Genomic DNA, 12,766 nt, shown 5'->3' with positions numbered 1-12,766 from the left:
TCAAAGAAGGTCCCAAGAAAAAAAAACAGAGAGAGGCAAGGCCTGAAGCAACACCTCCACGCTCCCAAGCCCAAAAGCACACGCAAAGCAACCCACTTCCAGCTCGGAATCACCCTCTGTGAAGCGACCTCATTCGTCTAACGCGCGTTCTGACAGCGGCCACGCCCCCAAGCACAGAGGAGGGAAGCGCCAACACAACATCCGAAATTCCTCTAGCCGTGACATCCATTTGATACAACCACCTACCACCTACCATTACCCACCTACTACTGCTATTACTCAACTCTCTCTTTACCAGCAGCCAAAAAACCACAAAAGAAGAGAAAGCTGCCGACATTTTTCTCTTTAGTACTCGCAGTAAATCGCAGTTTACGACATCGATCGCATCCTACTATACCCCCCTCCTCTCCGCTTTTGTCCCGAGCTCAGACATTCATTGTCCTCGGCGACGATGGATCAATGGCAGGGCTACCCAGATGCCGCCGGCGGTTCGCAGCGACGATACAATAGCACCACGCAGATGACCCCCGGTAGAGAGTTCGGACAGCACCAAATGGCCGGCCACGTCCACCAGCAGCCGCAATCCTCGGCCCCGGGCATGAGGTATGATCAGTACGGCAACCTGACGCAGAGCAGCGCAACTTCGCCTTTGTCCACCCCGCAACTACGCGACAATAACGGTGACGTCGCTATGCAAGACGCCCACGATGCCTATGGCGGTCCAATGAAATACCCCATGCGGCCGCATCACCAAACCCACCTTTCTGGTGGTGGCCGACCTGCGCATGTCAACCTTCATTCTCCCTCCGAGCCCTCGGCTGCTGCACAACGGTACTCGCCCATGGAGGTCTTATCTCCCACCTCGCCCTACCCGCCCAAGTCTGCTGGAGCAGGCTCGACACCCGGCCAGCAGGGCTCATTTGCCAGCCAGCGGGGCTCGCCCACGCGCGCGGACTACCCTACAAGCCCGTACTACAACACCAGGTCAAACTCGCAACAGCTTCCTCCCATCACCCCGTACGCTGCTGGACAACAGGGGCCAGAGGGTTATCTCTCGTCTACCGTCGCGCACTTGGACGGCACTTTCGCTAATGACCCGAAATCCCCCACGCGGCGAGCCGTGTCGCAAGTGCCCGAGAAGCGACCAGTCCCCGAATTTACAAAGGTCAGGGCGTTAACAGATCTGCGGCCCAGGGTCAATGCCCAGCCAGCGTTCAGGAGAGCCAACCCTGAAGGCGGCTTCATCAGCGTACGAACAACCCCAGTTATCCCCCCAAATGATAACCCCGCTAATCCCTTAACAATAGCCGCTCCAAGCCCTAACAGTACATCTGCCGGCAACATATCGTATTTGCAATCCTAGCTTCAAGTACGAGTCGTCTCGAAATCCGCGCCGAGTTTTGACCAAGCCAAGCAAGGGGGTCAAGAACGATGGCTACGATAACGAAGACAGTGATTATATTCTTTACGTGAATGATATTCTGGGGTCGGAAGAAGCTGGTCACAAGTATGCCGTCTATGAACGTGAGCCCCGAGAATGCTGAAGCTAACGTTGTAAACAGGAACCGGTACCTCATCCTGGATGTGTTGGGTCAGGGAACCTTCGGCCAGGTTGTCAAGTGCCAGAACTTGAAGACGCAAGAAGTAGTGGCAGTCAAGGTCATCAAGAACCGGACAGCCTACTTCAACCAGAGCATGATGGAAGTGTCCGTTCTGGACTTGCTCAACACTAAGCTCGACAAGAACGACGACCACCATCTTCTCCGACTCAAGGATACCTTTATTCACCGCCAACATCTTTGCTTGGTATTCGAATTACTGAGTGTGAACTTGTACGAGCTGATCAAGCAGAACCAGTTCCGCGGTCTCAGCACGACCCTGGTACGCGTCTTTGCTCAGCAGCTGCTTAATGGGCTTGCGCTGCTCAACAAGGCTCGGCTAATCCACTGCGATCTGAAACCCGAGAACATCCTTCTGGAAAACCTGGAAAGCCCGATTATCAAGATTATCGATTTTGGCTCGGCCTGCGACGAGCGCCAAACGGTCTACACCTATATCCAATCCCGTTTCTACCGATCTCCCGAAGTTCTCCTTGGTTTGCCCTACTCCTCGGCTATCGACATGTGGTCGCTCGGCTGTATTGTGGTCGAGCTGTTCCTCGGTCTGCCGCTCTTCCCTGGTTCGTCCGAATACAACCAGGTGTCCCGAATCGTTGAGATGCTAGGAAACCCACCGAACTGGATGATCGAAGTCGGCAAACAGGCAGGCGACTTCTTCGAGAAGCGCCAGGACGAATTTGGGCGCAAGACTTACAGTCTGAAGCCTATGGAGCAATTTTCGAGGGAGCGGGGGACGAAAGAGCAGCCCAGCAAGAAGTACTTCCAGGCCAGCACCCTCCCTGAGATTATCAAATCGTACCCGATGCCGCGGAAGAACATGAAGCAGAGCGAGATAGACAGAGGTACGTACTCCCTCCCAAGGCGGACGCTTGCCAAACATGACTGACCACAGAGATGCAGAGATGAACAATCGAATCGCCTTCATCGACTTTGTCAGGGGCTTGCTGACCATTAACCCCCTCGAGCGTTGGTCTCCACAACAGGCAAAGCTCCACCCCTTCATCACTCAACAAAAGTTCACTGGGCCATTCGTACCACCGATGAACCTGAAGGCCAGCTCGTTGAACCGATCGCCGGCCCCTGGAACGCAACAGCAGCAGCAAGCAGCCGAGCTTAGCAAGCAGCGGGCACAGCAAGCGAATGCACAGGCGCAAGCAGCGGCCCAGGGCGCCTACGCAATGCAACAACATACGCCCGGATATCCCCAATCACCCCACGGACAGCAGCCCATGTATCCGAACAACATGTACTCTCCCGGTGGGGCTCATGCGGGTGCACCACCTCCGTACGGGACATCCCAGCAGGCTGCCTACAACCAGATGGTCATGAACCAAGCTCCAGCGCAGATGCCCCCAGCTAACTACGCTGCGGTTCCCCAGCAGCAACCCAATCTTTATCAGCAGGCCACAGTGAGGGCAGGTCGCCAGCGCGCCTCCACCATGGATCAGCAACAGAACGGCATCCCCGCTACGATCCAGCGGGTTGCTAGTCACCTGGATCCCAGCCAGCCCATTCGGTTGCAGCCCAGCCCTGCATACTACCCCCCCACCTGCTGATGGTCTCGGCATGACTGACCCAGGGACCGGTAACAGAGTCACTGGCAGAAGGGACAGCAGATCGCAGCGCGGCGGGGCCAGGGGCAACAACCGTGACTTCATCCGCAACCTGGAAGAGCGAACGCTCGAGGAAGGCTTCATGGGCAGCGGTCAGAGTCCTTGGCACTGAGAAGGCACCCATGGGCACGGGTATTTGCTCTTTTCGATCTCCCCCGCGCGCAAGCAGGTGTTTGACAGAGCTTAGCTTAAATCTGTCTTGGGTCTGTCTAGTGGGACTGGCGACCAATCTCTTGAGCTGCAGAACGATGTTTTCCCATGGTAGTCAGGCTGTTGACCATGTGTTCATCAACCTACCTTGGTGCACAAGCCGCCCGCCCGGTTATGGCAGTGAAGGTGAAAGACAGGCCGTGTATTATACCCCAGATTGGAGACGACAGAGTTGAGGATGATAGTTTTTGCTTTCCTAGGATGGTTGGAGAATGGAAGCGCCTGGCTGCACATACATTGGAGAACTTTAGGCCTTGTTCATATACCACCTGGCAGTAGGCTTCGCATTGACTACCACTGGCCTAGATGCGGCAAGAGACGAAGCTGCAGCCATTTCTTGTTCACGGACATACATTATTATTTCTATGGGTATCCTCCCTCGGTTGGTTGTCCCCTCCCTGACGCTGCCACTGCGGCTTCATCTCAGCTGTCGCCCTACACGCGACGCTCCTCCAGTCAGGTGTTTAAAAGTTGTGCATTGGTAAACAGCATGGGGCTTGTTTTTTTCCTTTTCTGTGTGTATGACGACGGACTGAAACGACTGACACGAAAGGAACGGTATGAATTTGCATATCAGGAGGGGCTTGGGGATACGCAATTCCGATGTCACGAGGTAACGGCCGACGCTTGGGGGGGGCAAATGGATGGATGAGAGGTCCACGGACAACGGGGCTTGCGACAACGAATGGTTTGGGGAGGATGGGATCTGTTCGGTGTCATCGTCGACTTGTCAGCCGCTGCATGCCTGTATGCCTTTGGGAGACTGGAGACTAGTGCTTGGTTTGGGATGTTTTTGGTTGGGCGGTGACGACGACGACAAAGGGCTTGTTTGGTATTCTTATTATTTTCCACCACAAACCACATCCAACCCCCTCGATTACCTATCATCGTGTTATACCTCTTTCGTATAGTTTTTGTTCACAATCATTCGCGCGAGAGAGGCAGAAGAGAGAGGGAGGCGTGCAGAAGAGGCGTGGACTTCATGGAGTTTTTGCATTATGCTAGAAACAGCATTGCCCACATCAGCATAGGGAGTTCAGTCGCAAACAGCAAGTAAGGGAGGGACGAAGAAGAAAGGAGAGAAATCCCGATGAAAGAAGAGAAGGAACAAAGCTCCCCCAACACGCAAACTGATGATATATGGTCCCTTCCCAGTCTGATCTTAACTAGGTACTCGGCTTTTAGAAAGTGACTGACTGGCTGACTGACTGGTTTGCTTGCTTATTACGTGACTTGTGATAGCGTATCGATGTATTTGGCTGTCGTGACGGCTGACTGATATCTACTGTACCAGCAGGCTTCATTCATGCTACAGCCAAGTCAAGTCGCCTGCAGTGGAGGGTGAAACTATATACGCCGATTTGGAAAAACACACTGCTGGCATGAAATAGTTTCTCCTCCATTGCCAGCATCGAGAAGATCTGGTCTATATTGATAAAAGATTGCATCTGTAGGGAGACAAAATTTGTTGTTTTTTCCAACGACAAAACATCGTACGTAAAGTCAACTAGTCACATTTGGAAGGGAAAGCCCGTAGTCTGCTATTTTTCAATATAATATTGTATGTGAGCTGCTGCCATCCGTCTACCATCATCCAGACCCAGACCCCGGGCCCCTATTTCTCATCGGCCAGGAGAAAAAAAAGGACGAGTAAAATAGAATTGAAATTGAATAACATTAAATTATAATCGCGCGCAATGTACATACTAATATTAAGGATGTACGTTGGGGGGTATCAATGCCTGACCTATTAAACCTCGGAAGAGAAGTTCAAAATAGGTACTGCTAACTAACTACTTGGCTCTAGGTGACTGACTGACTTGCTTAATCCCATTCCATTCCCTTTCTTTGTGAAACCATTGGTATCCATGCTATGCCATGCTATGCTTGCTGTATATATGTGTACAGTTTGTGTGCGCTTTTTCTGCGTCCGCTTGCGCGCTCGCTTTCTAGGTATGCTCGTGACAGACATCCTCTCTCCTACTAGGTAGACAAATGGGAGTGGGAAAGGAGAGAGGCCCTTCTCTAAACAATCCTTCCTTCTTCCCATCATTCCCTCCATGACAGGATAGGAAGAAAACAAGACGAGAAAGGGAGAAGCGTCTTTCTTTCTCTATCACGACGACCCACGTAATAGACAGCACACTCCTTCGCATCTCTTTTCCTTCCCTTGCTTTCCTTTCCTTTCTTCTATGCTGGTCACCTATGCCTCTTCCGATTCTTATGATGCCCCGACGACGGCGGCGGCGCCGGGACCCGGACGTGTCCCCGCGCGCGCTGCTCCACACGCTCTCCGAGACCTTCTGCGGGATCTTGCGCCCGCGCAGCCGCTGGTCGATGAGCCACATGCCCACGACGAACTCCGTCTTGTCCAGCGCGCCCACGCCGCGCGAGTCCACCAGGTCCCACACCTCGGCCAGCTCGTCCCACGGCAGCCGGCTGCGCGACCAGATGTCGCGCGCCACCAGGTTGGCCACGAAGTCGGCCGGGTCCAGCGTGTCGGAAGCAGGCGAGCTTCCGCCGCTCGAATTGTTCCGGTGGTTGTGGGATGGCCGTCGGTTGTGTAGCAGCAAGTTGGGAGCGCTGGCGCTGGCATTCGCGGCTGTCGTTCCAGAAGAAGGCGGAACAACGGTGGGAAAGGAGGATGGCGTCAAAAGAAGGCCCCGATTGCTCGCCCACACACCCTCGTAGCGCTTGCGCTCCCGCTCCGTGATCTGCTCGCGCCAGCGCCGGCGTGCGCCCTCGTGGTGCGCGTGCTTCTTCTTGTTGGTCAAGTGCTTCTTCTTGTGCCGGTTCCGGTGGTCCTTCTCCTCGTCCTCGTCCGACTTGGGCGGCTGCCGCAGCGTTTGCCGCATGTGCGGGGTCTGCTTGCGCGGCGGTGGCGGCAGCGGTGGCGGCGCTCGAGAGGTGGCGCTGGGACTCGCGCGCGACGAGGCTAGGATGCCCGCCTGGGTCGCGTTAGTAAGCGAAGAAAACGGGATACTGGTCTGGGCCTGTGCTCGACGCGGGGGCGCAGGAGGTGGAACTGGCTTGCGCGCGGGCAGGCTTTGGACCGAGGCAGGCCGACGTGGTGGCATGGTGACTGGCGTTTTAGGTGATGCTGCACGAGGTGAGCGGACCCGAGGTGAGCCGGACCTGAGTGAATGTGCAGAAGATGCAGAGACAAAAGTGTCTTTCGAAGAGGTCGATGAAGATCTGCGAGGTCGAGGTTTGGGTGGAGGCTGGGGTTTGTTCACCGCGCGGGTAGTCTTGGCCGGCAAGGTCTTAGTAGAACTAGGCCGTGATCCCGGATTCAGGCTCTCATTCAGCAATACCTTATTGCCGGTGCCTTCCTGCCCATCAGCATTTCCCCTCCGAAGAAAGGTCGTTTCCCAATATCATCTTGTGAGACGCTGCTCTTCTCGGACGGGGCGACAATATCACCATCTTCGAACTGCTCCCCGCCGAGGAGGGGTCGCTGCTTTGGGCTTCCGCCTTGTTGCCATGTCTTCCGGCTCTGGAACCATTGCTGCAGCCCCAACAGGCTTTCTAGCTTTGACAGGAGGGGCCGGAGGGCGCTTTTTCACTTCCAGCTTGTCAGCGTAAGCAGTTGGTGAGGCCTCGTCCTTCGTCCCGGACACCGGTGCCGGTGGTGATCTCGCTTGCTCCCAAGCCACTGTACTCGCCAACATCGAAGGTGATACCTCTGGCTTAGCCATCGGACTGTCTGCTAGCGGGGGGTGATTGGGCGTAGCCTCGGGGCCGCTTTCTTGGCAGGCTCTGTTGTAGCAGCAGTCTTCTTGACAGGATCCGTATCTCCTCCAGTCGTTGTTGTGTCCTCATTCTTCTCAAACATGGATATTAGGGAATTCGTAGTCGGGATCGAAGTCGTGTCCGTGAGGTCCAGATCCGTCACCGAGCTCGCCGCGCTATGCTGAGATACTTTTGCCGCCCCAGCAGCGCTCTCCTTCCTGTTGACCCTCGTAGCCGCCTGCTGGGCGTATGGGTGATGCTGCGGTGTCGTCGTCGTCTGGGCAGTATTGGGCTGCTGCTCGCGGCGGCTGGGGCTAGCAGACCGGCTGGCGGCGAGAGTAGCCGCGATGAAAGAGGGCGACCGCGGGTCTGGACCCATGGGTGCCAGTCCTGGTGGCTTCAGCGACGGGGCGCCAGCACCACCCATGTTGTTGGCTGAGTATAGGTTCTGCTGCTGCTTCTGGGGCGTAGCACTGCGCTGCTGAGGGCGTTGGTTACTGACACCTTGATTTTGCCCATTCTCCTGGCCATAGTTGCCTTCACCTGCTACACTGCTGCTGCCTGTTGCCTGGCGACTGATGCGGCCCGTATTGTTGCTGCTGTTCCTACCTGCTTGTGTCGGGGAGAAACGAGACAGGCTATGGTCCCTGGAGGCCGAGGTAGCCGCGATCAAAGCTTCACTGTCGTGGTTGCCGTCATCTTTCGTGTTCGTAGCACGCGGTTGCTGTTGCTGTTGCTGTTGCTGTTGCCCGTGGGGGCTCGACTTGGGAGTGGATTGCGGTGTCGTCGATTTCTGGAAGGCCAGGGAGGCGCCCCTTAGCGCTGCCGAGTAGGCAGAAGAAGCTCCTGCTCCTCCACCTCCATTCTGAGTAATAGGAGAGAAGAAGACGCCGCCGGCGAGTTGGGAAGGAGTCGGCCGGTGGGAGTGCCTGGCGGATGGTGCATGAGTGTAGACGGATCAGACGGCGGGAAGGCGCCGCGATGTGGTGTCTGGTCGCATATACTTCAATCTTCTTCTGCTCAGACCATTTGAAAAAGTACACGCCCGGTCGAACGATTGGGAAAAGAGATGGGCGAGGAGTTACTTTTCACTAATGTTGAACGGTTTGGAATTAGGTGACACCGGTGTGTTGTGTTGGTTGGCATAGGTAGGAAGTAACAAATCGAAGGTCAAGGCAAGAAGAAGGTATGATGCAGGACAAACAAGCTCATGGACCCGTGATTTCCAACAGACATCGATAAAACGCAAACAAAATAATTGACGCTGATTTGAACTCTCACTTGCATACAATATATTTACAATTCTGCAGTGCGGTAGCATCGGACGTGGGATTTGGCAGGAGTAGTAAGAAAAATAATAATGCTGAGACAAACGATCACCCAGTCGCTCGGGGGGACATACGTAATTCGCGAGATCCGTGATGGCCAAAGGGGGCGGCCCCCAATAACAAGTGGCTACCACCAACAGCCGTTTAATCTATCAGTAGTAGCTATATCCCTACAGGTACATTGAGGAACACATGCACTGAGGCGGTGCTGGGCTCCCCGCGGACGATTGGCGTCATTGCGCTAAGCCTTGTCAAATGCCTGTGTCTGTTACTGTACATACTAACAACCATGCTACTCTACTGACTCGCAGCACATGGCTCAACGTTGATCGGCACGCCTATTAGCCTATGTGATACTTATATAAGAAAGGCAGGAGGATTCTACTGACACCAACACATACACATCACAGACAGTAATTCTAGCAAGGGACAGCCATGCGTAAAAAAAAATCTCATTGATGGAATTTGGCTACAACAAACAACACGCAACATTTAGCAACCACCTTATATGCCTTGCCAACGCCGGAACCAGACGCCTAAGTACACCCCATGCTCGCTGACCAAGCCCTTCATGTTCCTTCCCCCTTCCCCCTTCCCTATTATCGGATTCCAACCAAGAAAACAAACTCGGGTGTCGTATACACATCGGTTTTTGGCGACATGGTCAGGGAGTAGCTCTCCCCCATTGGACCATCTACACCAATACAAACAAGAAAAAAGGAAGCTTTTTATCCAGCGGGGCCACTCATTCAGAGTGAACCGTCCAATGGTCCTCCTCTAGCCTTGCGGCAGGAAAATGATATGCAATAAAAGAGACTACAAGAAGAGAGCCAGCCTGTGATATATGTTCATGTGAACACAAAAGTGGACAGAAGAAAGAAGAAGCAGAAGCGCAAGAAAATGTCGCTAGATAGCCTCGGAGAAGGACGAGGCTGGCTGCAAAATGCGAATCACCGAGAATCGTCAAAAGTCGTTCGTTTCGGTCATGTTCATGAACCGTGATCGTGAGGATGCGTCAGGCTTGAAACCTCATACATCGTGACTCGTACGGGCTTGGCACATCGCCCCCTTTAGTAAGGATCGTCATCTGTCCACTCGCTCCCCGAGATAGTTCGGTTCCCTTCTGCATCCACTGTACCATGGCCGGCATGCATAGGTGGAATGCCCCGGATCCGTTTGGTCTGGCTCGACTGCAGCCGCGAGTAGGGATCCTCGGGGGTAAAGCGTTTGCCATGTGCTTGTGCTGCCCGTACCTTGGCGTAGTAGGTATCGGATGCATCCGGCTCCGGCTCCGAGTTGTCGTCGTACGTTTCCCAATTCTCCGAGCCCGACACGGCCGTGGACATTGTTGACACCGTCGTCGCTGTCGAAGTATCCGACACTTGCCTGAGAGGCGGTGCTTGTGGGTATCCAGAGCGCGTGAACCGTTCGTTCTGGCCCGCTGAAGTATGCGAGTAATTAGAGGCCGTCATTTGCGACATTTGCGACCGGCTATAGCTTGATTGAGATTGAGATGCTTCTCGATCCAGGTATACATCTTCGGGCTCAACCGCCCGGATGTTGCTGCTGCTGCCAGTCATCAGTCCCAACCCCTTGTAGGGGTTGTTGGGTGTTGCCAGTGGCGGTCCTGGCACAAGCTCTCGCATTTTGGGGGAGGAGCACGCATCAACGGGGCAGACCGAAGGGGTGCTTGAGCTTGAGATTCCGGCCTTGGTCTCTCGGGGGAGTTCTTGCCATCCTTCATGTTCGACAGAGGAGCTCGAGGGATGGGCATCCTTGATGGGCTCTTAGGGTTCCCGGGTACCTGTATCGGCGGCGGAACTCTTCTCAGGGACCCAGTGCCGCTGGTAAGGGCATTGGGGGTTTTGGACCGTGTGAGATTACCTCCTGCTTTGCTGGCAGTACTGTTTGTTCGGCTCGGCGGCGGCGCTTTCTTCGCTGCCGACTGTGGCGGGTTGGCTGGTGTTTTGGCTCGAGTTCCGCCTGCTGTGGCTGGCCTTGGTGGATGTTCGTCAGCCTCGAGGATGTCCAGATACCTCTCGCCGTGCACAAGGAAATCCCGACCGTACTCGTCCTCCCACTGCTCAAGTGCCTTGCGTAGCTCGGCTGCCACCTTGGGCAACTCTTTGGCTATCCGCTTGCGCATCTTCTCTTCTCGTAGCAGTTTTCCGGGATCACGTCTTTCGCCCTTCTGGCCGCGCATCATCAGGCGAGAAGCATCTTGACTGGATGCAGCCAGCTCGTCCCGGTCGTGGGTCAGAGTGCGGTGTCTCTCGACCAACGCCAGGGTGGGGGCGCGTTGCTCTTGCAGGGTCTCCAGGCGAGCAATTTCCCGTTCATGAGCTTCTAGCAGAGCATCGCTATATACGTCTGAGAAAGCCGGGGTGAATTCGAGCATCTCATCTTCAGAATAGTACAGCGCATCCCAGAGCTCTTGTAGCTTGTATCGCGCATCTTCCACGAAGAGATGCAGATTCTGTCGTTTCAACTCGTTAAGCCGAGATAGTTCAGCTTCGAACTCGTTGATCTGTCGAACGCCACAGCCACGGTTCCCGTTGAGGAACCCCTTACGTTCCGACTCATCGATTCCTAGCTTGTCCCAAAGCGCTTCCACGGACGTCTTCAGGTCTCGTAGGCGGTTCTCTCGGTTCTTCTTCTCGTCGGAGAGCTTGTCCCGCTTGCCTCGCAGTCTCGCAAGATCCTCTTCGTGCAAGCCAAGCTGCTCTGGCGCATCCCGGTAGAATTTGACGATTGCTGCGTCAGTTTGCGCCTGAGGGGTACCGAGTTCTGCCCACAGCTGGATGATGTTCTCTGATAGAGCTTTGACGGTAGCAACGCGGCGAGCGTACTCTTCGTACACTCGCGTGAATTCATCGTCCAGCTTGTCAACGTAAGCTGGCGAGAGATCGAATGATGGCGGTAGTGATTGGTTGGGTCCTGTAGGCGGAAGGGCAATCTTGACGAAGGTAGGCTCTAGATGTGAGGAGTAGGATTCCAAAGCTGGACAAGTTCTATTCAATCCAGTGTCAGTCAATGGGTTCGCCGGTGAAAGTAAGGCGATGCGACGCATGCAGGTTCGCTGAGGAAATTACTCACTCTTCACTTGCTCAAACCTCTCGCGATGAAGTCTGCCGACCTGGACTTGTTTCTCCTTGAGCACCTTCAAGCACCGCGAAAGGGGAAACGTTATCCGGAGCTCGTCGTCTTCCTCCGAGTAGTGGCGCTGTGACTTGGACTCGTCCAAGGATGCTTCCATCTGACGAATGACGGTAATGATCTGATTGGCATCGTCCAGCATCTTCTTCTTCTCCGCGGTCACGCTTTTGACCTGGTTATTCAGGGTATCTGACAGGGCCGCAAAGAGCTACACCGTGGGGGTTAGCATCGGCGTCTGTGCGAATGACGTGCAGCATGCACTGCTGCCTTACCTCTGCCTCTCGCGTCTCGCGATCATGGTTGGGGACGCCAATCTCATCGAAGAGGCCATGTAGCTGGCCAATGATGGTGTTGACTTGTTGCGACAGGTAGCTGGGATCCATCGTGGTGGATGAGCAGGCCTCGCTCTTAGAGGTCGTATCTTGGGGGTAGGATTCCTCTCGATGCGGTTACCGATGTAGGTTTGTTTGCGGGGCGTGATATCGGGCGTAGGGGGTTCTTGAGAAACGAGCGGCTGTTGGAGGAGGGGTAAGATGTAGTTGCGATGTAAATATTGGAGTTGTGGAGAGAGATTGGCATGAAGCATCAAGTAGGGTTCTGCGATCTGAATTGGTTTGGTGCGCGTTGATCAAGGCGGGATGTTGTTTCCTTCCTTTTTCTTCGGATCTGCATCAAAATAGTAGTCGAAGCTTTTCGAGTCAGGCCAGGTGAGAGCAACACTGCGACTCTGCCTAATTGGTAATCATCACAGGCGGTCGATCCTACGAAAGTCAAACACGGGCGCGCAACAAAACAGCTGCAAACGAGAGTGGGAGAGTGAGAGAGAGAGAGGTGGTGGAATGATGGTGGTGAGGCTATTCCGAAATGAAAAGGAAGAAGGGAATGTCCAAGCTCTCTGAGTCGGTGGAGGGGAGGGGGGGTTAGGTAGGGGAAAGTCGTAGTGATCTCTCGGCCTTCAAAAGGTGCAAAGTCGATCAACAATAGCACAAGTCAGATATTAAATTTCCAGGTTCAGCAGGAGAAGCAAGACAAAGTCGGCCAAACCATTGAGCTCCCCAGCACCGTTTTCCCAACTTTGCCAGCCGTTGCCCGCGTCGCCACGGCAACC

At 54.5% G+C, this 12,766-nt stretch overlaps 4 protein-coding genes across 4 annotated transcripts; 1 reads left to right on the top strand and 3 right to left on the bottom strand.

Moving 5' to 3' along the window:
* Nucleotides 1–451: 451 nt before the first annotated feature.
* On the top strand, nt 452–3,344 carry PG994_010067 (dual specificity protein kinase YAK1; the record flags this gene model as incomplete). Its single annotated transcript, XM_066861476.1, has 5 exons — nt 452–1,249; nt 1,308–1,507; nt 1,563–2,461; nt 2,520–3,135; nt 3,212–3,344. 5 exons carry the CDS (start codon nt 452–454, stop codon nt 3,342–3,344), a joined length of 2,646 nt encoding a protein of 881 aa, XP_066710586.1.
* Nucleotides 3,345–5,391: 2,047 nt separating this feature from the next.
* PG994_010066 (uncharacterized protein) lies at nt 5,392–6,519 on the bottom strand (the record flags this gene model as incomplete). The annotated part of the gene is made up of 1 exon (XM_066861475.1): nt 5,392–6,519. The coding sequence occupies one exon, from the start codon at nt 6,517–6,519 to the stop codon at nt 5,392–5,394; it is 1,128 nt and encodes a 375-aa protein (XP_066710585.1).
* A 632-nt stretch (nt 6,520–7,151) lies between these two features.
* On the bottom strand, nt 7,152–8,386 carry PG994_010065 (uncharacterized protein; the record flags this gene model as incomplete). Its single annotated transcript, XM_066861474.1, has 2 exons — nt 7,152–8,103; nt 8,379–8,386. 2 exons carry the CDS (start codon nt 8,384–8,386, stop codon nt 7,152–7,154), a joined length of 960 nt encoding a protein of 319 aa, XP_066710584.1.
* A 1,186-nt stretch (nt 8,387–9,572) lies between these two features.
* On the bottom strand, nt 9,573–12,041 carry PG994_010064 (microtubule associated protein-domain-containing protein; the record flags this gene model as incomplete). The annotated part of the gene is made up of 4 exons (XM_066861473.1): nt 9,573–10,277; nt 10,307–11,502; nt 11,599–11,866; nt 11,931–12,041. The coding sequence occupies 4 exons, from the start codon at nt 12,039–12,041 to the stop codon at nt 9,573–9,575; spliced, it is 2,280 nt and encodes a 759-aa protein (XP_066710583.1).
* Between the last annotated feature and the right edge of the window lie 725 nt (nt 12,042–12,766).

Source organism: Apiospora phragmitis, assembly GCF_038363925.1.
Source record: "Apiospora phragmitis strain CBS 135458 chromosome Unknown utg000010l:1.0-9815664.0:1.0-9183399.0, whole genome shotgun sequence".
NCBI lineage: Eukaryota > Fungi > Ascomycota > Sordariomycetes > Amphisphaeriales > Apiosporaceae > Apiospora > Apiospora phragmitis.
The sequence above is the reverse complement of the archived record's forward strand: the minus strand, read 5'-3'. Positions and strand labels throughout refer to the sequence as shown.